Consider the following 21477-nt stretch of genomic DNA (forward strand, 5'->3'; position numbering starts at 1 on the left):
TTTCTTGCATCAACCATACTTCCCTGTATGTATGATAAGATTATTAAATGATTAAATAAAGAAGAAAACATGCATACATTTTTTTTAAACTAAATAATACGAAACTATTACTTATCAAATAAACGCACAATTTAAATTCATAAACTTCCTGGAAAGAGACCTCTGATGGCATCACCAGGAACTATAATTTGTACTCATCCAATGGCGCCGGCATCAACCACAACAGAACCCTATTTGAGTTGAAACAAGCATGGTTAGAATGGTGTTCCTCAATGTTCTGCACAATATTGTTCGACCACTTCGATATGCTAACACTTGTCAGACAATTCACTTAAATGTAACACGACAATACGCAAGATGGATTAGTCGAAGACCAGTTGCAATTGCCAATGAAGACGAACTGTTCGAAAGTGAGGATACCACTCAAGAAAAACCTTTACGTCCCAAAACTTTTCCAAGAAAGCAAAGAAAAAAGAAACCTGTAAAAAAACCTACAGAAATTACTGAAGAAAAGTATAAGTTTACGAATCTCAAAGAAAGTGATAAAATCGTATCGTAAGTTTTATATCTATATATTAGAATTATTAAATAAAATTGAGACCCTATTTGGATATCACCTGATAAGCTGAATTCCTTTTCTTTTCTTTTTATTTCAGAAAATTACTGACCGAGTTAAAGTCTCGAAAAAGAAGAGGAAAAAACGATGAAGTGGTTTTAGAAGGATGTAGATTAATTAAAGATGCACTTAAGGCTGGTGCAGTACCAAAAGCGATACTTTTTAATGATCCTTCTGATATAAAAGAATTAAATATACCTGAAAAAGTTACATTATATAAAGTTCCATATAAAACACTTCAACTATGGTCTGGTTTAACTGCTTCTCCAGGATTATTAGGTAGTAAATATATTTCTTTAGTAATTTAAGGTTTAAATATTCATACCTTATAATTTTTAATTTTTATTACATAGGAATTTTCAATACACCTGATGTAGAAAATACTACTCCTGCTGATAATGCATTACCAGTCACTATAATTTGTGACAATGTAAGGGAACCAGGAAATTTAGGATCCATCATGAGAGCTGCTGCAGGTGTGGGTTGTGAGAAGTTAATAATAATGAAAGGTAGTAAACCTATAAAATTATTTATATTAACATGTTTAATAAATAATATGTAATCTTCAGATTTTATATTGTTTCTCTGTATTTAGGTTGCGTAGATTTATGGAATCCAAAAGTTCTCAGAAGCGCAGCTGGAACTCATTTTCATTTACCTATTCATGCATTTCCAGTATGGGATGATATTCCATCCTTAATTGGTAAAGACTCCAATGTTTTTGTGACAGACAGCAACTTTGGTGATGAATATATATCAGAGTACTCTCCTAATATGCTTGAATCAAGTATGAATATATTTGATATTAATCCAGAAGAATTGAAAAACAAATTTGGCGTTAACGAAGAAACAAACGAAGCGTCAAGATTAATAGTACCAAAGAATAAGAAAATGATGAAAAGTTTCATGTTGAATCTACCTATTGTACCATACTATTCTTTAGATTATACACAAACCGAAATTGTAATCATTCTAAGCGGCGAAACCGAAGGTTTGAGTTTGGATTGTTACAAATTCTTAAGTGAAAGAAAAAGTATTCGTATCAATATACCTCTTGTTAAAGGAGTTGATAGTTTAAATACAGGAGTTGCACTTGGCATTGTTGCTTTTGAAATTAAGAGACAAATTCTAAAAAAACAAAGCCAACTTTAATAAAGACTTTTTAACGTACAAAAGTGTTGTAATAAACAATCCCTTCTTCTCTTTTTGTTTTTTAGTAAGATTTTCTATAAACAAAAACTTACCTTATTTAAAATGTAAACCGAAGATAAATTCATCTTTAAACTGAATTCAAGTAATTACAAACTTCAATATTTCAGCTTTCATTGTTAACGGGTAGAGCAGTAACAGGTCGAACTAAAAAATTTCAAAAAAGGAACATGTATAATTGCCTTTTTTTTAAATTTCTTTACTAAAGAAAAATCGTACTCGAACAACTTTGAGGCTGAAATTTAATATCATCTATAGCAAAACCTCCGTTACTGGCAGTTCCTCTTAAAATTAAGCGGTAAGGTACACGAGCATCTATGGTTACTTGTGCGGCAGTCCATACTGGTCGTGGGTTATTAAATCCTTTCGCTGTTAACGACCACAACTAAAAAAGCAAATTATTAATTTCCTGTCAAACGTCAAATTCAATGGTCTTACATGTAATTATCTTTCTCTAAGTCTTACGGGCTGTTGTCCATTATTATTTCCATCGTTTTCTTCATTCATTTCTTCGTCCACGTTCATTTTAATAATCTGCAGCGTTGTGGATTCCTCGACTCCAAAGGCAGCGAACCAAAAGGTAAAGCAAACGGATTCCTCGTCGGTTGACGTTTGTATTACAGGCGAGCGTAATTGTACATTCGTCGATTGTTTATTTGTAGTAAAAATATCAAAAAAAACGAAGTCTCCAGTTGCTCCGAACGTTTTATCTAATAACTGAGCCGGACGGTGAGCAGGAAATGCACGCTGCCAGGTAACAGTGCGCTCATTTTCGGAAGTTGTAATATTTTCCCAACCGCATAATCCTTTCTCAAAACTACAGTCCTCTGCTCTTACAGATGCGCTAGGTGGTTTCACTAAACATCGTTATTAAGATGATAATCAATTTGTACAACATTTATTACATTTCAAGGAAATCTCTCGCAGCTTACCAGAACAGTTACCGATATAGAAAGAGATATCATCGATGCCGATACTGCCGCTGGCACGATTAGGACCCCAGGTTCCTTCAAAAACTACATTAAAGTCCTTTCTTTCATTTAAACTAATCTGTCCATAATTCCAGCTAGGTCCTTGATTATTATACAGCTGCCAGATTGGTCTGGTCTCCGTGGAAGATTCTCCAGTTGTTTGTATGGATACACGAAGCACACCTTTAAATTTATATAGTACCACTGTAGTTGAATTAAAATAGATCAAAGATATCAGAAGATACAAACCTAAACTTGGTCCAGTTGAGTCAATGAAAGACTCAAACATATAGTACCAAAAGGTAACGCAAAGAGGATCATCGGTTCCTTTCATTTCTCGACTAACCAGCTGCGCCGTTCCACCTCCAGAGGATCGTGGTCCTCCTCTTGGTCGACCTAGGTTCAGAAAATATTCATTTCTTCTGTTAATCGTATATCCATTGGTATAGGGTTTTCGTTGATTTCTCAGGCTCAATGCTTGCGTAGACACCCTCTCCCATTCAACCCGGTTGGGATCTCGAGAATTGATCCAGTCACATTCGTCTACCTCGAAAGTACAGTCTCTAGGGGTAGGCGCGGCAACTTGAGGCGCAACTGTAAACGTACGATAATTAAATTAAAAACTATGACATTGGACAATGTGGCCAGTCACGAACAATTATTACCAGGACAAGAGCCTTGGGTGAAAGAGATATCATCGATGGCAATGTCTCCCATTCCAGTATTTCCCACAGTCGCTTCGAAGATTAGTTGAAAATCATCGACAGAGCCTATCGTAATTTGAGCAACGAACCACGTGTTTCCAGCGTTTCCGTTTAAACTCCAAATTTCTCGTAGCGGCGTATCGAGGCTACGGAAATTACGTAGGAAAAGCTTGAGGACTCCGATTCCAGAGCCGAACATGTGGAACCAGAAATGCATACACATGGGTGTGTCCGCACTCGGCGCTGGAAAACTGGCGCTAATAAGTCTAGCTCTGTCTCCGGGTCTACGAGGAAACGCGGAATCTATGTACGCGTATCCTCCAGCTGTGGAACGATCGGTCGAACTGTCCATCGCTGGTCCTGTTGTAGGATTTCCACTTCCTCGACTCTGTAATATTCATTTATGCAGTTTAAACGTGTTCATACGATGGTAGAATGTTTAATGATTATCAAGTTACAATTGTCCAATCGAAATCATCCTCTGCGTCGTTGGACCAGTCGCAAAAGCCACCGGCAAAGTTACAGAAACCAACACACGAGGTTCCAGGTTGTAAATCTATGTCGTCTACAGCTATGTACCCTCTGTACAATCTCGCTGGATCGGTAGGATCTACAGGGATTCCCTCGATGATTAACTAGAGACAAATATCTCGTTTCAATATGATTTCCTTATGTGTATTGCTCTTTCTAATACAATAACATTAACTAAAATTACCCAATTACCGAATGTAATTCGGGGAAGGTGTACAGTATTTGTGTCTGCTGCCAAATACCGAGATTGTAATACTGAGCATTCCATATGACACGTTCGTCGAAAACCTCGATCGGTTTGCAAGATGGTATCGTCGTATTATCAGGAGTTATCTCTTCGGTTTGTTCCTTTTTACTCGAATATTCGTCCGGACCAACGTGAAGTAGAACTCTTAGACCAGCGCTGCTGAGGCCGTCTATGGAATACTTAAACATAATACAAGTTCCAACCACCCCTGTGCTTCCTAATTGAGGGCTGTGTAATAAACTTCCCAGAGTTTTCGTTTTACTTTCTCTCAATGGTAATTCTGATGTTTCCAGGAAGGCATACCTAATTTAACCAGTTATCGAGAAGTCATTTTCAGATGTTTAAAATGTATAAAAATTTGATAAAAACACGAGCATACCCTCCTTCCATTGTTCCACTTGTGTAATCGCTTGGAGGACCACCCATCCAATTGGTACCCATGCCAGTACCAGCCGCCCAGTCTAATACACCATCGCCGTTTTGCCATTCGCAAAGTGTCTGTGCCGGAAATGATCCGAAATCACAGAAAACTTCGTCCACAGAGGCTGTAGGAGGTGGTGCCGTGACCGGTGGATATCTAATACCAGAAATGTTCTTTAAAAATCGTTCCATTTTTCAATGAATTTGGAAGAAATTTACCTCTGCGTCGACGAGTTTCTTTGCGCCGATGTGGACGGATAAAGTGGATTTCGTGGTAACGAAATTTCTGTAGTTGAAGGAACAGTTCGGGTGTAGAAGACATCCGGTCTGACCGGCCAATTCCTGGGGTCGATGCGTTCAACCTCGTCCAAAGGTTCCCGATCACGATCAATGGAATTGAACGGTATTTGCGTTGAATTAAACGGGTTATCGCTGTCGAATACATCCTTCGCTTCGTCGTTTTCAATGCTCTTAGTCCAATTATGAGTGAAACTTTCATTCAGTGTACCTACGAGGTCTATTTGCTCTCCAAGTATAGGATACACAGGGTACCACGAGGTACTGGACGATAGTGAATACAAACAGTAACAGATTAACAAAACCAACCACATGTTTAAAGAGTCTTTATCTAATTCACCCTTGTGAAAAAGAACAATCTTTAATTTGACGATGTTTTAAAGATTAATCTAACTGTTTATTAAAAAATTTTCCAAGTAAAATTTGTACTATATATTTCATTGTGAATCTACTTTAAATATATTGGAAGATACACTTTGAATCACACAGATATAACTTTAAACAAAGAGTTTCTTCATTTCTAGACGATTATTGAAAACTTTAATACAGACAGAAGGATGATATCCTTCTAACTAAATGCAAACCGAACGGTTTTCAAGAGGCAGGTATGCACGTGATGAAATAAAACGAACATTCCGCAGTTCCGGTCTTCGTTTCCTGCCGTTACGCTTTTGATCCTACGTATGCGCATACCAGCCGAGTTCGATAACCGTTCATCGGACAATTCCATAGAGCTAACAATAAATAGCTACAATAATTATATCAACCGGTTGCCTTTTGTTTCGAATTGAATGAAAACAATTGTACTGGAGAGCATGGAAATTTTTCATTTAAACTAAAACCGTTGTGATCGTAAGAATTTCAGAAACATTTCCGGTCCAAAATTCTTATTTTTCGGAATTCGTCCGAGATTCATGTACACCCGAACGATATAAGGTACGAGATAAGGGCATAGAACCAACTGATTCGTTTTTGGACGGTAAAACGACTGTTTCCTCAACATTTTTGATATTATATTCACGACAGGTGCCGAGGTATCTTTGTGAAGAGGCTGAGGATCTTCTTCGCAAATCATTTTTATGATCTCTGATAATGTCTGAAAATATTTTTAATGATAGCGTCGATTACAATGATTTAATTAAATATTATATTGAAATGATAAATTTACCGTGGCAGGAAAGGGATGTCTTTTCGTGATCATTTCATAAAGAATCACACCCATACTCCATATGTCGCATTTGAAGTCATAAGATTGCCCTTTCAACATTTCTGGGGCCATATAATAAAACGATCCAGCGCGACACACGGTCGATGGACTGTTTAATCTGTAACAGATATTATTAATTTCTTATAAAATCTATTTTGTATTTCTATTATTATTATTGTTGAAATACCGGGCACTCAGTCCTCAAGGAACTTATTGCACCGAAATATTTCTATTATACTCTTTGAAATTTTTCGACACGCCAAAATCTCCAATTTTCACGATCTCCCCGCGACTTCCCGTCAACATGATGTTCTCTGGCTTTAAATCACGATGGAGTATCTTCTCGAAATGAATGTGATGAACGCCGAGGACGATTTGAGAGAATAAGTACAGCGCATCCTGTGTAAATACGTAACAAAATAATAAAATAAAAATATCAAGCGATATCGCGATGTATTTTGCATTCTGCCGATAACGGATGTATCAAAGAAATTTGAAAAAGCTATGGCTTCAACTTACTTCTTCTCTCAGAGGAGATTGATATTTTTCTAGCAAATCCTTTAAGGTGCACCGCGTGGCGTACTCCATAAGAATGTAACTGTGATTGTTTTCTATCCAGGCTCCGTAATAAGCGACTATATTAGGATGCCTTAGTGTATGCAAACATTGCACTTCTTCTAATATATTCTATACGAAAACAGAATTCGTTTTTGATACCTACAATTGTACCTAGATTAAAATTTTTAATTGTTGGTCATGTATTTAAGTAGTAAAGGAGGCCGCAAAAAAAGTGTTATTGTTACCTTCGAATCTAGTAGGTAAAACAGTTTCGAATAGTTAATATGTCAAAATTTATAATTAAATTATAAATTTATAAATTATAAACTAAATTTATTTAATTCCATTGAATTTTCTCACCTTAAACGGTAAAGCATTTATAGCGCCTGAAGCTTGTTCTTTCACGACGAACGGTTTCGAGTCTTTCTTTCGTCGCACTAGATAAACAGATCTAGAAACAAAGAATAATAAGAAAATGGAGAATTGAAGTTTAATTTAAATACATACCCGAAACTACCTTGTCCTAACAATATTTCGAATACATAATCATTTATATGCATTGACATTTTTATATAAAATATTAAAAACAAACCATGTTGCGTTATAAGCTTTCACCAACAAGTACGATTACTGACTATCGAAGAATGATCCATTTATTATCTTACATCTTATTTAATTTTTTGAAATATTATTGTTCGTTGATATTTTAATTGATATTCTCAGATAAAATAATGAATTAAAAATAATAATTGCTTTCTGTAAATAATTGGGAAGGAATATAATAAAACGTTGATTTGATTAATTGACTGACGGCGCGCCATTACAAACAAGTAAATAAAATGATATTAGAACAATTATGATTACTAGCACATTTCAAGGATATGATGTGCATGAATTTAGGGATTTATTATTCATAAAAAGTGTTTACAAAAACATTCTCATTCACAATTCATAAAGAATTATTTTAATACTAACTAATATTTCTAAAATTACTATCTTATCCAATAATCTATACGTACATTTATTTTAACTTTGCATTTCAACGTATAAACTAACAAATTAACAAAAATACACAAAGGAAGGGAAAGTTCAAAGTTAAATTACATTGTAGTAGTTTTATTTGTCTTTTTTTTACAAATAACGCAATAAAGATTTTTCCTAAAGCGTTTAAGATGCATCATATCGTACCACGAAAAAGGTATAATTACGTAGTTATCCAGATCGGATTGCATGGTTTGCATAAACATTGATAGTATACATTGCATCCAGAAACACGCAAGAAATTTAATATATATAATAATGACTGAAAAAGAATTGCTTTCTGCTTTTGCTTTGAAATTGATTGTACAAAACATCATGACACTGGTGAGGTGAAACACTGCAGACAAAAATAATATGGCTACTCTAGTGTTCAAATAGTGCACGTAAGAACGATGTATGTACCATTTTTAGAGTACCCTTTTATACATCGAGAATCCCAGAGAGGAACCGAACGATGATTAATGCTCACTGAACATTTATTTCCATGGAAAAAAAAGCAAACCACCTTATACCCTATTGTAATGCAGAATTAGATGATACTGCACTATGTACAGAGTATCCCATAAGATGCACAGTACCTATCAAACAAAAAACCTTTAAACTAAAAACAAAACAATTCTTGATGCTTTTACCTGATCATTTGTATCGATTACATTTTATTATTACTAATGGCAGACATCAGATGCATCCTTAATAAACTTAAATAATTCCATAAGTTATCTACTTTTGCGAATAAAACGAGGTATTTCTATGGTTTCATATTATAATAAATCACTGTGTAAATAGTTTACAATGAGGCATCATAAAATGACAGTCAAACCATTCTCCTGGATACCTATACTTGAGAATTTAAATCTAATTTTATATATGCAATCTTAATAAAAGTCGACACGATACGATTTGCTACTAGTAATTAAAAGTTTATTAGGCATGCATTCAACAAAATTATCAATGACCTTTAGCGATTAATGATCATGTGATAACACTAAGAATTGCTTCATTTTTTGATTTAGAACTATCTTATTTTTTCGGATATATCACATCCTATGAAAAACACTGCATAAAAATGCATATACTTTTACTTCAGTATTCCTCCGAACATTATCGATAACGGTTTTAAAAATTAACTGTTACTGGAATCTAATATATTGTTAGCATCATTGCCGGAGGTGGCAGAACTCCGTGATTGTTTCAGACTGTCCAAGTATTCTTGCTGCGACGTCGCCAAAACTTGTGAAAGTATATCACTGTCCTCCCAATCGGTCAAACCTGTCAACATTTATTTTATAAATACATCATTGAAGTTTTATAATAATTAATTTTTTAAACGTGAAGCACATACACATCATTTTAGTCGTCTTACCGAATACTTCGGGAGGAAGACGATTAAACAACGAGATATCTGGCGATGCACGGGCTTCTTTACTGCTGCCTGGCATAGGTTCTTGAGAAATTTTAGATTCGAAATCCGAGGTAAGGTGAGGTATGGTAGATCCTTGGGTTGACTGATGTTGAGGCGACCTTTTGTTGTATCTTACCGAATCGTTTACCTAAAATTAGAAACAAAATTTTTTTGTTGCCGCATTAACGAATAATCGATAATGAAACGGACCTTCGGAGAATTTCGTAAATTATCTTGGCTAGTTTGGGTCGTGGTTGGAGAAGATGTATGACGTTGCTGTCCACGACCACCATGAGGATGAAAATGAGCGTGACTGTGTTGTGCGCTGGTCACCGTACTTGTACTGCTACTACTAGCTGATCGCTTTATTCGAAAAGCACAGGGCTGCACTTTAGCATTATTGACGCAAAGCAACAGAAAATCATGCACGACTTACCGCTTTCCGCATCTCGTTGTCTCTTAACCATTGCAAATAACTTTCTCTGGCAACTTGTTCCTCTATTGCTTCGTTCGTTGCTTCCCAGTCCGTTGCTTTTATTTTATCTTCCAGCATCGTCTGAAAAATCATTTCATCGGTTATTGATAATCAAGCAAAATGAAGAAGTATAATTTTAATTTTCGTACCTGTTCGATATGCAACTCTTCGCTTTGACGAACTGCGTCTGATATCAGTTGTCGATCTGCAGCACCAGGATTGTATGATGGTAGGCCGAGTCCAACACCAACTGTAGCTTTATATGGGTCTACTATACTATTATAATGACTACCACGTTGATAAGACAATCGTATCGGTTCGTTATCACTTTCAACCATTGTATGGAAGATATTGATTGGTTCTGTAAACAATTAAAAAAATCGCGATCGTTAGGTTCATTAAGAAACCCATTAAGTAAAAATATATATATATTAGTACACACCATTGCTGTAGCAATATAACTGAATGCTACGATTATACATTTCCGACATTGCTTGCATTTCTATGTGATTTCCATGTACATATTCTTGTCGTTTCCTATCTACATACGTGCTAAAATCTTCCGCTACGAAGTGAGAAAAAAATTCTTGATTGGAAGCCTAAAAAACCGTATCATATAATTAACAATCTTGCTTTCGTATAATTCTTCTATTACCCTTGTATCTACTACTCACTATATAATCCATGCAATGCTTCCTTACTACACCATGCATTTCTTGATCACCATAAACTTGATCTGCAACAGCTCTGAACAGACATGCTCCATCTTCACCCATTTTTTTCACAATAAATCCCATTTTCCGCATTCGTTTTTCAAACCACCTATCTCGCTAAACACGAAGAATACTGCATGTCTCAATTATTGAACATTTAAACAATAAAGTATTTGGATATAAAATATCAAACCAACCTCTTGCCATTCAGCCAAGGTAAGATTATTTCCAGTTCTGCCAGTATATTCATCCCCACTATTATAACCATTAGCTAATTCATGTTCTAAATTTGCTGCAGCTCCAACAATAGCCATTCGATTATTAGCTATTATGCCAGCATCCGTAGCTAAATAAATTATACCATTTATTATCTCTTTAAACAGATATTTATAAAACATTTTTTGTGAGGACATTTATTTAATACAATAACAAGAGTTTTATAAATATAAACCTTGTAAGCCACTGCAGGAAGCAGCTGGAGGTGTAGCTTGTCTTTCGCGTTCTCTTTCCCTCTCTCTTTCTCTCTCTCTACCTCTGTCTCTTTCTCTTTCACGTTTTGAACGTGAATTTCTTCCAATACAACTATTTAAAGATAAAAATATTATTTACAGCACATGAAACAGACATAATATAACAAAATAATAATACGTGAATTGAAGAAATACTTTGAATCTCATATGGGTTTATATAAATCATAAAATTATAAGTACAATCTTACATTAAATCATTGTTGATCACATATTTTGTTCGTAGTGCATACCTATGGGGACTTGCTCGTTGTCTATGACGTTTGCCATGACTTGGGCCACTCGCTTCTTCAAAGTGTTTATCTTCACGGCGATCAACGCTTGTCTTCAATACAACAACATTTGAAATGTACTATTGCATTACAATATGTGATTATGGTAAACTATGCATAGCAAATATTAATTTACTTGCTCTATTTTTTGAAAAACTTTTGTTTAATCAAGAATGATAAAAGAAGAAAGAAATGACGAATGGTTCGAGAAAAAAAGAAATTAATTTGTCAATATTTTTTACCTCGTACGAACTTCCAGTAAGAACGATAGAACCAGATCCATGATCAGATTGAACCCCATGAAGATCGACCGCGAAACCGTTCGCTGCACGTACCTGTCACGGTTCGCAAAAGGTCGTTTAAGGTTTGCTCTTGCAACTACTATGCGAGTAGCATGGCTGCAATGAGGAGATATTCATTCACCTGATACGGGCTATTTGGTAGTGTGATGGACCCAGAGTTATGCTCATTTTGCACTCCATGAACATCGACTTCGGAAGTGCTGCCTCCTTCTCGTCTATCTTTTGAGGCGTTCGTCTTCTTCTTCGACAGAATGGTCATCTTGCGTAATCGATCGTCGGTGGTCGTCAGACGCGACGTTCGTTTTAACAAGATTTCAAAGAAGAATTTTGCAGCCTCACGCTCGCTGCGCCTTCCGTACTTCCTTCCTCACCACACAACTGTTATCCACTTATTTATTATTATCCCTCAACGATATCTACAAAGTACACTCCAAAGTACGTGGATTTGAATAAAAGCGTACACGCTATGTCGGCAATAAACTCCTTGAATTTTGAATCAGGGCAATGTTACACTTCGTAAAAAACACGGCATGATACCTTTGATAAGCAACTACCACATTAATTCTTGTTATTTCGAATGTTTTGTCAGACAGCCATGACTACACTTGCACACACTACTAGGCGACTTGTTACCAATATGTCTTATGGTATTTTCCCCAATGTGGCTAGTTAAAGTCCCTACATTGAATATTTATCAGTCAGTTGGCAAACATTGAAAACTTACTGACAGTCCCTAGAAAAATCCCTAGAAACGAGTTCTCAACACAGCCGACTCTAGTACTAGCCATGCTGAACAACGTGGCAACACCGCTCACGTGACAATCGGGAGTCCTATTTTCAAAAACAGAGTCCTGTGCTCGGAATTGTAATTACCGTCTTTTTTAATTAAAAGCTGTAGTAATATACGCTATTTTGTATTAATTATGTATAAACAATACATAAACGTTGCAACTATGGCAAGTAGAAGTGATGTGGTAGTATAAAATTGTTATAAATGTAATATAAATTTTGTGTACTCTCGAAGTAGTTTGGTGTTGTGAAGCATGATATTTGAAATATTTACAGTGGTTTCAAGAAAATTTAGGTATGAAGCAAAATGAGACCATCTTTGGATCAAATTGAAACATTTAAGAATTGATAAACGTGTATATAAGTGAATAAAAACCTTGAAACAAGCGAAATTATTGGAACGAAACCAAAGAGGTTATGTGAAGTCCAGAGAGTAGCCGAGAGTCCGACGACGTTGATTGGCTGGGAGTCTGGGAGTCCGGGAGGCAGATAGAGTAGGGTTAGATGTTGATATATTCAGACCGGACTCCCGCGGTGTTGCCATTTTTACTTCAGCACGGCTAGTACTAGAGTCGGCTGTGGTTCTCAAATTACGTCGTCATTACTGAACAGATTGCAAAAAAATTTGAGGGACGTGTTTAGGAGACCTTAAAGAATGTTAGTCTGGCCTTTATATTACCCAAATCGTCAAAAAATTATAAAATATTGAAATTGATGTCTGTCGACGGTCAAGAAAATGGCGGATCACACTCACCTGCGTTAATTTATTCGTAATATAAACATTTTTGCGAATCGTATATCCAAATGGATACCAGGCTAACATTCTTTGGGCCAGATAGAGCAAAACGAGCACCCAGGGGATAATGTACAAGCCGCCAGGTAGAAGAAATTTGAGAACTACGATTTCGTTCATTTTTTACTCGCGAAAGATGTCAATAAGATAAAGCAGACCACAAATTTAGTTGCTCGTTTTTTCTATAGGGCGCAGTTCATTCGTTTTCTGCGATCGACCGCGCGATCATTCGCAGTTCGTGTATGTGAAATTAAAAGTGATTTAAAAAATTGATTTTTAATCATTAAAGGTTATAAAATTTAGGATATAATCAGGAAATATGAGCAACCGTACCATACTTTGTACTTTACATACATATAAAAGATTTGAAATCCGGAAGATTGGCTCAACACACCGGTTGATTTCTATCTACAAAATATCGACTGAGTTTTACTGGTAAGTTACCAACAGCTCGGTTTTGACATATGTAGTTCCACGCTTTGTCGCTAAGTGGCGCTAACATTCCGTTTTTGACAGGCGGCAGTACAAGTCGCTATATTTGAAATAAAAGTACATATATGTCCTATCTAAGTAAATTAATTATTATCGATACGCGGTCTTTCTCACATTATAAGGTAGCAGAATTAATTACAGTTATGAAATAACGAAGCTGCCATCATTCTGAAGGTAGCGTAGAATCGTATATCAGTGTTGGCAACCGAAGTGCTAAATTTTAAAGCCTGGCAACCGCGATAGTGCCACCCTCGGCAATAATTATGTAACTCGCATTAAAAAATTCTCATTTTCTAGGCTTGTCATCCTGTCGAGGATTAACGGACGACTACATTCAGAGTATACTTGTTGCTCACACGCGGCGGAGTTGCTTTCGGCGGTTGGTCGAGGAGGGAAGAAAGGAGATAGACGAGTGTTGAAGGGTTCTTCTTGCGTTAACGTGGGACTTCGCGAGCTTTCCGCAAGCTGGTGAGCGCGTTTCGATCAATTAGCATATGCCACTTCCTAGCGGGAATTTTGTTTCACTAATCGTGTAAAGGTAATTATATTGACAGTATATAACGTTGCTTAACCCAGTGAACTTCTATTGGATTTCATATGTTGACAGGAAATTATCAGGTCTCGAGCCAAAACTTGACACATCTTTTTTTTTATATTAAAGCAAGAGGCCGCCTTTCTAACCTAAATTCTAAATTCTGTCAGGGATCGTTACGGTGGAGTAGGGTAAGGAGGAGGATAAGCGCCGATCTCCTTCTCTTTTTGACAGCTAAAAATACGGTTTTTGACGGAGCAATCGCAAGATCGAACACCTTGACTATTTCGGATACGACACATCCGCGCACTCATGTTCAATCGTTTACGTAGTTTCTCTCATAAAATGCCCGATTTTTCACTTCTCACGGAATTATATATTTTCTCGCGAATCACAGTTATGATTGCATTATTAACTTGAATTTCCATATCGAGTTGAAACGACTTATCATACGCTATTTTTACGTTGTATTTAAATAATACTAATTATTTTGTCGTAAATTGATACATATATTCACTTATTAGATACGGTAGTTGATAGGATAAAACATGTTTATGTATGTGCCCTTTTAGGCCTTTTTTTAAATACACGTTAACATTAAATTGTTTACTATCTTTATTTAAAGTGAACAATCATATTAAATAAATTTCATTTCATAGAGTTAATTTTATGCATGGGAATCATATCATGAAGATGACTAATGTTTAATTTTAGTATTTGTTATTTTTACTACTACAAGAATATACTCATTTTTGAAATTACAATCAATCACCACTTAACTTTAAATCAATTCATATTGTCATAAATCATATCCATTTTATGTTTATCATATCTGTGTCATTGATAGCTGCACTGAACATAATTTACTTATCTGTTTCTTTATAAATAGAAATAGAATATTTTTAGAATTTAAAAAAGATGAAAAACTCAAAATGATTAATAGTTTCTCTATACACTGTACTAATTGTTATTGTAAATTATGTATATCTTATTTTTGTCTCTAGTAAATACATGATCTTATTTTAACAATAGTTTTGAAACATAATATATCAGTTTTCTGTTTTATCCTAAATACCAATCCTACTATTTGGTGTCTATAATTTCTATTAATAGTTTTAATGAAGAATTTTTTGGGATACACTGATCTTATCCTTGCAAAATTTCAAATTTATGAATATAAGAGGTAATTCTCTGATTCAATTACACAAGTATATATAATAACTCAAGGGCATTGTTGTGTTTGAATGGGCTATCATTATCATTGTTGCATAGATAACTGTTTCCTTTTTGACGTAATATTCTGTTATCAATATTATAATGCAATGATTTTCAAATAAATCATAATGTACCATGAATAATTTAAATGACAAGTTAATATATATTGCACTGAAACTTTTCATTCTCTTTTTTTACAGAGGCTCAACATGTCACATCACTTTGTCACAGTCTGTGTAGTATGCGTTTTATGCGCTGCACATACTCCTTGTTCAGCACATACAGAATTCTCAACTGCTGGACAAACAATTTATAATTCTGTCAAATCTGAGGAGCTACCAGATTCTAATGAGCAATTACAACCATCATGGTTACTAATGAAGTACAAAGAAACACAACAGAGGGATGTGAAAAAAATTAATTCAAATAATCCAAGTGCTTCTAATGATGGTACTGTTAAATCCTCTAATGTATTAGATAATAATAACAATAGTTCTAACTTGTTGGCACCAATTGCCACGAATGAAGCTAAAGTGGAAAATGAAGAAACTGTAAAACCTGATGAAAACATCAAAAATATTCCAATAACAGAAGAAGATCCTACAACCTCAAAAAATGTAGAAATATTGGAAAGGCTGGGCCAAATTGAAATCATTTATAAAGGAGAATTGAATTCAGATCAAAATTCTCTCAACAGGGTTAGAAATAAGAGAAATGTAGATATTATAGATGAAAAGTATTTCATGAAAAAAATTTTTGAAACTTATGGAGATGGTACAAGCGTAACAATGGAAGGTTTTGAAAAGTTATTAAAAAAATTAGGATTATTAAGGTTATTAACAGATATATCTAGATTGGAAGAACATAATATTGTTACTAGTCAGCATGAAAATCCAATAGGTAAGCTCTTATTAAAAGTATAAATTTTCATAATTGTAAGTAAAAAACAATTAAATTGAAAGGAGAAAATTTATTTATGGTAACTATATCTTTAAAACATGAAGCATATCTTAAGATCACTTCAGTGAAATCACTCTTATATAAATGATATCAACATACCACTTTTAATTACCAATTACCAGCCTATCAATCATAATAAGTAATGTAGACACATCTGCTCTACTACAGATACAATCTAATAATATTTTAAGTTGATTTAATATGAAATTCATAATAATAATAATAATAATAATAATAGTTTAGCTTAACTTGTTCAATTGCCTCATCAAGTTACTTATTGATTTTATTGAACTCTTATTAAGATCTTTATTAAAATATATTTGTTCTTTGAAATAATTACATGCAATATATAAACTTTAGTTCTAGCATGTTATTGCATCAGGTATCAATGATCAAATAATTATATCTTGAGTAACTGTATCCTTGGTGCAGATAACTAGTATTTTGCTGTTATCAGTAGCTTCATAGTATAATGTTTTTGCTACTGCTGAAAGTATGTCATATAAATCTTCTGTGAAATAGTGCTTCTTGTTTTAAAAAGAAATTTTTTCAAATTTATGAATATTCATTTGTTTGTCCAGTAAACAGTTTTATTTAACATTGTATTATGTAACTTCTCATAACTTTTGTAACTTTTTTATTACAGATAAATTAACGAATTCACAAAACAGTGGCCTAACAGATCATGAAAATGAAGTTAGGAAAGAACGGGTAAGATAAATTATAATAATTCAAATCAAATTTTGTTAGAAAAAATCAAGTAGATTATTTTTTCTCTGAAATTATTAAATATTCCTTATAAGTGATTGTCCCGCCATTTCAGTGCTTAAGTAGCAAAGAATTACTAAGTACTGTTGCAAGAGATATACCCTATAATTTCAACACTAATAATAATTCGACATTACCAAGTTGGCTTTTTGAACGCGTGTGTCCAGCTCTTGTTTATCAACTAGCAGGTGAATCAAGTTCAGAGAGAAATGGATGTATTCGCGTACCAGAGAATTATAAGCCAATAATAGTTAATAAATACCCTGGAGAAGACATGACACGTAATATGGTTCAAGGTATAAAATACAAATCACATGAAAAGATAATTTTTTTTCTTCTAAATACAATTAACGCCTTACTAAATATATTTCTTCTTATTGTTTAGTATGGGCCTATTCTACGATCAGTATTCTAATAATCAGTCTGTGTGGTTTACTTGGTGTAGCTGTTATACCTTTTATGGGTAAAGTTTATTACCATCAGTTATTGCAATTTCTAGTTGCTCTTGCCGTAGGAACATTGTGCGGCGATGCTCTTATTCACCTTTTACCACATGTAAGATTGAATTTAACGAATGCAATTATTCTTCATAAGAAAAATTTAAATAATCATTACATCTTTCTTCCAGGCAATGATGTCTCATGATCATGGTCATGAACATAGCTCTAACGATGATAATCATGACACAGATCACAAGGAACAACACAATATGAACATGTGGAAGGGACTGGTTGCGATGATGGGTCTCGCGTTATTCTTTTTTACGGAAAAAGCTTTGATGATGTTAGCGGAATGGAGAAAACTTCGACAACGGCGCAACAAGGTAAAACTATCAAAGAAATGAATGAGCTATGAGACATTATAGAACTTCACATCCATTACATAAGAAAATAAAATGTCAATTTTAGTTGCCTTCACGCGTCAGAGTAATGAGAGAAACTGATGGACCAAACAGCAATGTTGTTGGAGAAAAACTCTGCAAACACAAATATTCATCGTATCCATACTGTTACGGTGAAATCAGTACGGATACTCAAGGTAAAGTTTTTTTAATTTAATTGTAGTTATGATAAATTGTTCATTTTTTTTCCTTATTGTTCAGATAATCATCATAATCGTCAACACAATAATCATGAAAGGCCTCCTGTGATCGAAGAAGAAAAACCTTTAACATCGAATTGCAATTCGGTTTCAAAAATTATGACCAATGATGTAGAAAAGAAATTAAACGAAGATTGGAGGCTAGAGGATTCGATAGTAAATCCGAAAAAAAATACTGACGGTGCAGATGTACCATTAAACGAGTCTGAAAGTTATACTGTTATTATACGTGAACATGAAACAAAACACCATGGTCATACTCACTCACATGGTACTATTTAGTTGTTTAATGTAATCTATACTTTTGTTACGTATGCAGGACCAGAACACCCTGTATATTTATTAAATAATATAACATTTAATTTATTTAGGTCACGTTCATTCTGCACCTGAATCAATGTCGAGCGTTGCTTGGATGGTAGTAATGGGTGATGGTTTGCACAATTTTACAGATGGCATGGCTATAGGTGCTGCTTTTTCGGCAAATATAGCAGGTGGATTTTCTACAGCTATAGCTGTATTTTGCCACGAATTACCCCATGAAATAGGTATACGTGTTATATGCAATTAAATATGAAAAATATTGCAAAATTCTAATACAGCTTTTCTCATTGCATAGGAGACTTTGCAGTTCTATTAAAAGCCGGAATGAGTGCTAAACAGGCTGTTTTTTATAATTTGTTATCTTCCATTCTTTGTTTGTTCGGTATGATATTTGGTGTATTATTAGGAAGTACACCCGCTGTAAGTAGTTGGATGTTTGCTGCTGCTGCAGGAATGTTTATATATATAGCATTAGTAGACATGGTAAGTGGTTTACATATAGTATACCTTCTTATTATCTTGCTTCTTCACAGTTGTATTTGATTTAGATTCCAGAATTATCTTCAAGTCACTCTGTGGATCGTAGTTTTCACCTGCAATGTATTTTACAAGCATTAGGACTATCATGTGGTCTTGGAATAATGTTAATTATAGCATTATACGAACATGATCTTAAGAATATATTCAGCGATTAAAATTAACTTCATAAAGACTGAGAAATTTTTTGAACGATGGTAAGCTTGCAGTACTTCCTATAGATCTGTTTACAGTCAACATTTGGATCAATAAAATTTTGACTGTGCATTCTTACCGAAACGATATTCACTTTAAACTGTAATATAAGCAATTTCATTTTCCTTCACGTATCTAGCATAAGATTTCTTGTAGATGACGACTTAATTGATTGTTAAAAAAAAACTTAAGAAGGTACTACCAACAGATAAATGCTAAATGTTTTACAATGTTAAGAATACTCGGTGCACAATTTAACAGTTAAAAGAAATATAGTTCGAAGGAAGTTAGATAACGCAAATATGACGACAATATTTGAAGTATACTTATTAAAAATCACGTTTGAAGTATTGCATTCTAATATACAATGGAAGCCAAAAATCAGGCTACCATTTAAGTATTTTGCAACTTAATGGACAAAACGTTATAAAAGTAGGTAATTGTAGTCAATTTTTAATCGATAGATTTTGATACTTTACTAATAACAAAACGCATGAATTTGTGAAAATGCCATGCAGTTCTTTACTTAATTTTCATTATAAACGATTAACAGTTGAATTCAGAAGAAAGAAATCATAAAAAGATAAGAACTATTACTTATTGACATTATTCTGAATAAAATATCCTCCTAATTTTTTATTTGGTATAAACATAAATTACTTTTAGTTAAAGTTTTTGTCATTTTCGTTTTAGTTATTAATTGCCTGGCATTTACATAATATGTGTGCTTTCAGAGTTATTGCTGTATCAGTGCCCAAATTTAATTGTGATATATTTAAGTACTGCATTCTTTATTTTGATACGATTCTTTGAATAAATACTGCTTCAAATATTTTTTAATTGAATCAGCATCATATATAATTCTAGCATTGAAGTTAATCAGATATTGTACATGATTTAAGATGGTATTAAGATAAAATAGATGTACAGTAATTGAGTCTAAATCAAAAACCCAAATCATAGGAAACTGTATATTTGTCGATCATAAATGCATTTCAATAAGTTTGCAAAGATGTTTATTTTTTAAACTTTGATGCTTATTTTTTTTGAGCTTTTGTTATAATTATTCTGCATTTGCGCAATGGTTTAAATATACTTAATATATGTATAAGTTGCTGTTTCAATTATTCATTAAAAAAATTCAGTTACCAAATAAGATTATTCATAATGCAACATGTCTTAGTTTTGTGAAACTATGAAAAGTATGCCTATGCACAAAATAATTTTACCTAATATTAATACACACGGAAGGAGTGATGGTATATTACCATTTATAATAATTGGATATATAGATAATTTTGAAATATGAACCTTCATACTGCCACAATAATTACCAATAATTAAATTGGTAATTACTTACAATTGTATGTACATATCTGCATGTCATAAGATAGTATGTACATGATTGAAACTTATAAACATTTTAGTTGTACTTATACAAAAAACATGAAAAGAATATTATGATTGTGAAAAAAAATTCCTCTAATCCATTATACGATCATGTTTTGAAGAAAACTTTCTCAGCATTATATTATTCTTGTATGCTATTGCATTTATTACGATCATGGCCCTAATAAGTAAAAAAATGTGTTATAAAAAGGGTATATCATGCACATTTTTTTTAATTACTTAAAGAATATACAATCTAAATAACCAAATTACACCGAAACCTCGTTCACTTATCGTAAGTTACTTATATTTAAAATGTATTTTGTTTATGTACCAGCAAACAGCCGTGCGTTTCCGTGGTAAGAAAAACTGTAGCGACGAATGGTTACCACTTGTTCATCTTACTCGTGCTCCTAAAAGCATGCTAGAGATAGACAAGTGATGGCGAGATTACTGATCCTTCGAGTTTTTTTACCAGGAAAAGCCATTATTATTTGCTGGTACGTGTTAAGAATTAATGCTATGATTAATAATAATGTATTTTTTTACAGAAAATGTAAAAATTGAAAAAAAGCATTATATTCTTGTAAACATAAATTTTAAGCAAATGATTTATCCACTATTGTATATCGTATAGAACTTGGCTTTTTTTCATTTATAACATAAATGAAAATAGTAAATTTGTTTTCATCTTTGAAGAATTGTTACTTTAAATTCATTTTTAATGACGAATTTGTTTTTACTTGCTTCAATAAAAGCGCAATGATCGTTTTGTGAATACTTATTGTAAAATACTACATTTAATCCTTTATTTGTAGCAAATATTACATCTTCCTTACTTAACTTGAATACTTAGTTATGTATGAATACATAAAACAAATTTCATCGAA

At 33.7% G+C, this 21477-nt stretch overlaps 5 protein-coding genes across 17 annotated transcripts; 2 read left to right on the forward strand and 3 right to left on the reverse strand.

Moving 5' to 3' along the window:
• Window positions 1-175: 175 nt before the first annotated feature.
• On the forward strand, window positions 176-1768 carry LOC114874229 (rRNA methyltransferase 3, mitochondrial). The gene is made up of 4 exons (XM_029183331.2): window positions 176-555; window positions 657-895; window positions 970-1125; window positions 1212-1768. The coding sequence occupies exons 1-4, from the start codon at window positions 251-253 to the stop codon at window positions 1766-1768; spliced, it is 1257 nt and encodes a 418-aa protein (XP_029039164.2). The 5' UTR covers window positions 176-250.
• Window positions 1661-5335, reverse strand: LOC114874232 (MAM and LDL-receptor class A domain-containing protein 1-like). 3 transcript variants are annotated; one of them, XR_006829819.1, is made up of 11 exons: window positions 4918-5335; window positions 4658-4855; window positions 4224-4581; window positions 3959-4135; window positions 3462-3888; window positions 3046-3390; window positions 2758-2979; window positions 2291-2682; window positions 2045-2210; window positions 1861-1972; window positions 1661-1744 (listed from the first exon to the last, which is right to left on the reverse strand). XR_006829819.1 is itself a non-coding variant. In XM_046287566.1 (10 exons), the coding sequence occupies exons 1-10, from the start codon at window positions 5307-5309 to the stop codon at window positions 1932-1934; spliced, it is 2718 nt and encodes a 905-aa protein (XP_046143522.1). In that variant the 5' UTR covers window positions 5310-5335; the 3' UTR covers window positions 1743-1931. The 3 variants fall into 3 exon arrangements, 2 of the variants coding, with proteins under 2 accessions (XP_046143522.1, XP_046143523.1); XM_046287566.1 differs by having other exon boundaries at window positions 1743-1972; XM_046287567.1 differs by lacking the exons at window positions 1661-1744; window positions 1861-1972 and having other exon boundaries at window positions 2118-2210; window positions 2264-2682.
• Window positions 5336-5412: 77 nt separating this feature from the next.
• LOC123988271 (serine/threonine-protein kinase Nek5-like) lies at window positions 5413-7387 on the reverse strand. Of its 2 annotated transcripts, none has more exons than XM_046287570.1 (6): window positions 7268-7387; window positions 7121-7211; window positions 6722-6889; window positions 6441-6601; window positions 6164-6320; window positions 5413-6091 (listed from the first exon to the last, which is right to left on the reverse strand). In XM_046287570.1, the coding sequence occupies exons 1-6, from the start codon at window positions 7324-7326 to the stop codon at window positions 5831-5833; spliced, it is 897 nt and encodes a 298-aa protein (XP_046143526.1). In that variant the 5' UTR covers window positions 7327-7387; the 3' UTR covers window positions 5413-5830. The 2 variants fall into 2 exon arrangements, with proteins under 2 accessions (XP_046143526.1, XP_046143525.1); XM_046287569.1 differs by having other exon boundaries at window positions 6417-6601.
• A 468-nt stretch (window positions 7388-7855) lies between these two features.
• LOC114874206 (OTU domain-containing protein 5-B) lies at window positions 7856-12188 on the reverse strand. 7 transcript variants are annotated; one of them, XM_029183294.2, is made up of 12 exons: window positions 11614-12188; window positions 11433-11525; window positions 11110-11243; window positions 10843-10973; window positions 10589-10764; window positions 10353-10508; window positions 10121-10277; window positions 9828-10039; window positions 9640-9759; window positions 9414-9566; window positions 9144-9351; window positions 7856-9070 (listed from the first exon to the last, which is right to left on the reverse strand). In XM_029183294.2, exons 1-12 carry the CDS (start codon window positions 11749-11751, stop codon window positions 8925-8927), a joined length of 1824 nt encoding a protein of 607 aa, XP_029039127.1. In that variant the 5' UTR covers window positions 11752-12188; the 3' UTR covers window positions 7856-8924. The 7 variants fall into 7 exon arrangements, with proteins under 7 accessions (XP_029039127.1, XP_029039131.1, XP_029039130.1 ...); XM_029183298.2 differs by having other exon boundaries at window positions 11152-11243; window positions 11614-12176; XM_029183297.2 differs by having other exon boundaries at window positions 10589-10737; window positions 11614-12176.
• A 1704-nt stretch (window positions 12189-13892) lies between these two features.
• Window positions 13893-21365, forward strand: LOC114874197 (zinc transporter foi-like). 4 transcript variants are annotated; one of them, XM_029183273.2, is made up of 12 exons: window positions 13893-14104; window positions 15514-16213; window positions 16920-16984; window positions 17097-17337; window positions 17427-17596; window positions 17670-17864; window positions 17950-18079; window positions 18144-18413; window positions 18514-18690; window positions 18762-18949; window positions 19015-19200; window positions 19355-21365. In XM_029183273.2, exons 2-11 carry the CDS (start codon window positions 15523-15525, stop codon window positions 19159-19161), a joined length of 2274 nt encoding a protein of 757 aa, XP_029039106.2. In that variant the 5' UTR covers window positions 13893-14104; window positions 15514-15522; the 3' UTR covers window positions 19162-19200; window positions 19355-21365. The 4 variants fall into 4 exon arrangements, with proteins under 4 accessions (XP_029039106.2, XP_029039105.2, XP_029039101.2 ...); XM_029183272.2 differs by having other exon boundaries at window positions 13893-14034; window positions 19015-21365; XM_029183268.2 differs by having other exon boundaries at window positions 13894-14104; window positions 19015-21365.
• Window positions 21366-21477: the final 112 nt, after the last annotated feature.

This window comes from Osmia bicornis, chromosome 10, assembly GCF_907164935.1.
Source record: "Osmia bicornis bicornis chromosome 10, iOsmBic2.1, whole genome shotgun sequence".
NCBI lineage: Eukaryota > Metazoa > Arthropoda > Insecta > Hymenoptera > Megachilidae > Osmia > Osmia bicornis.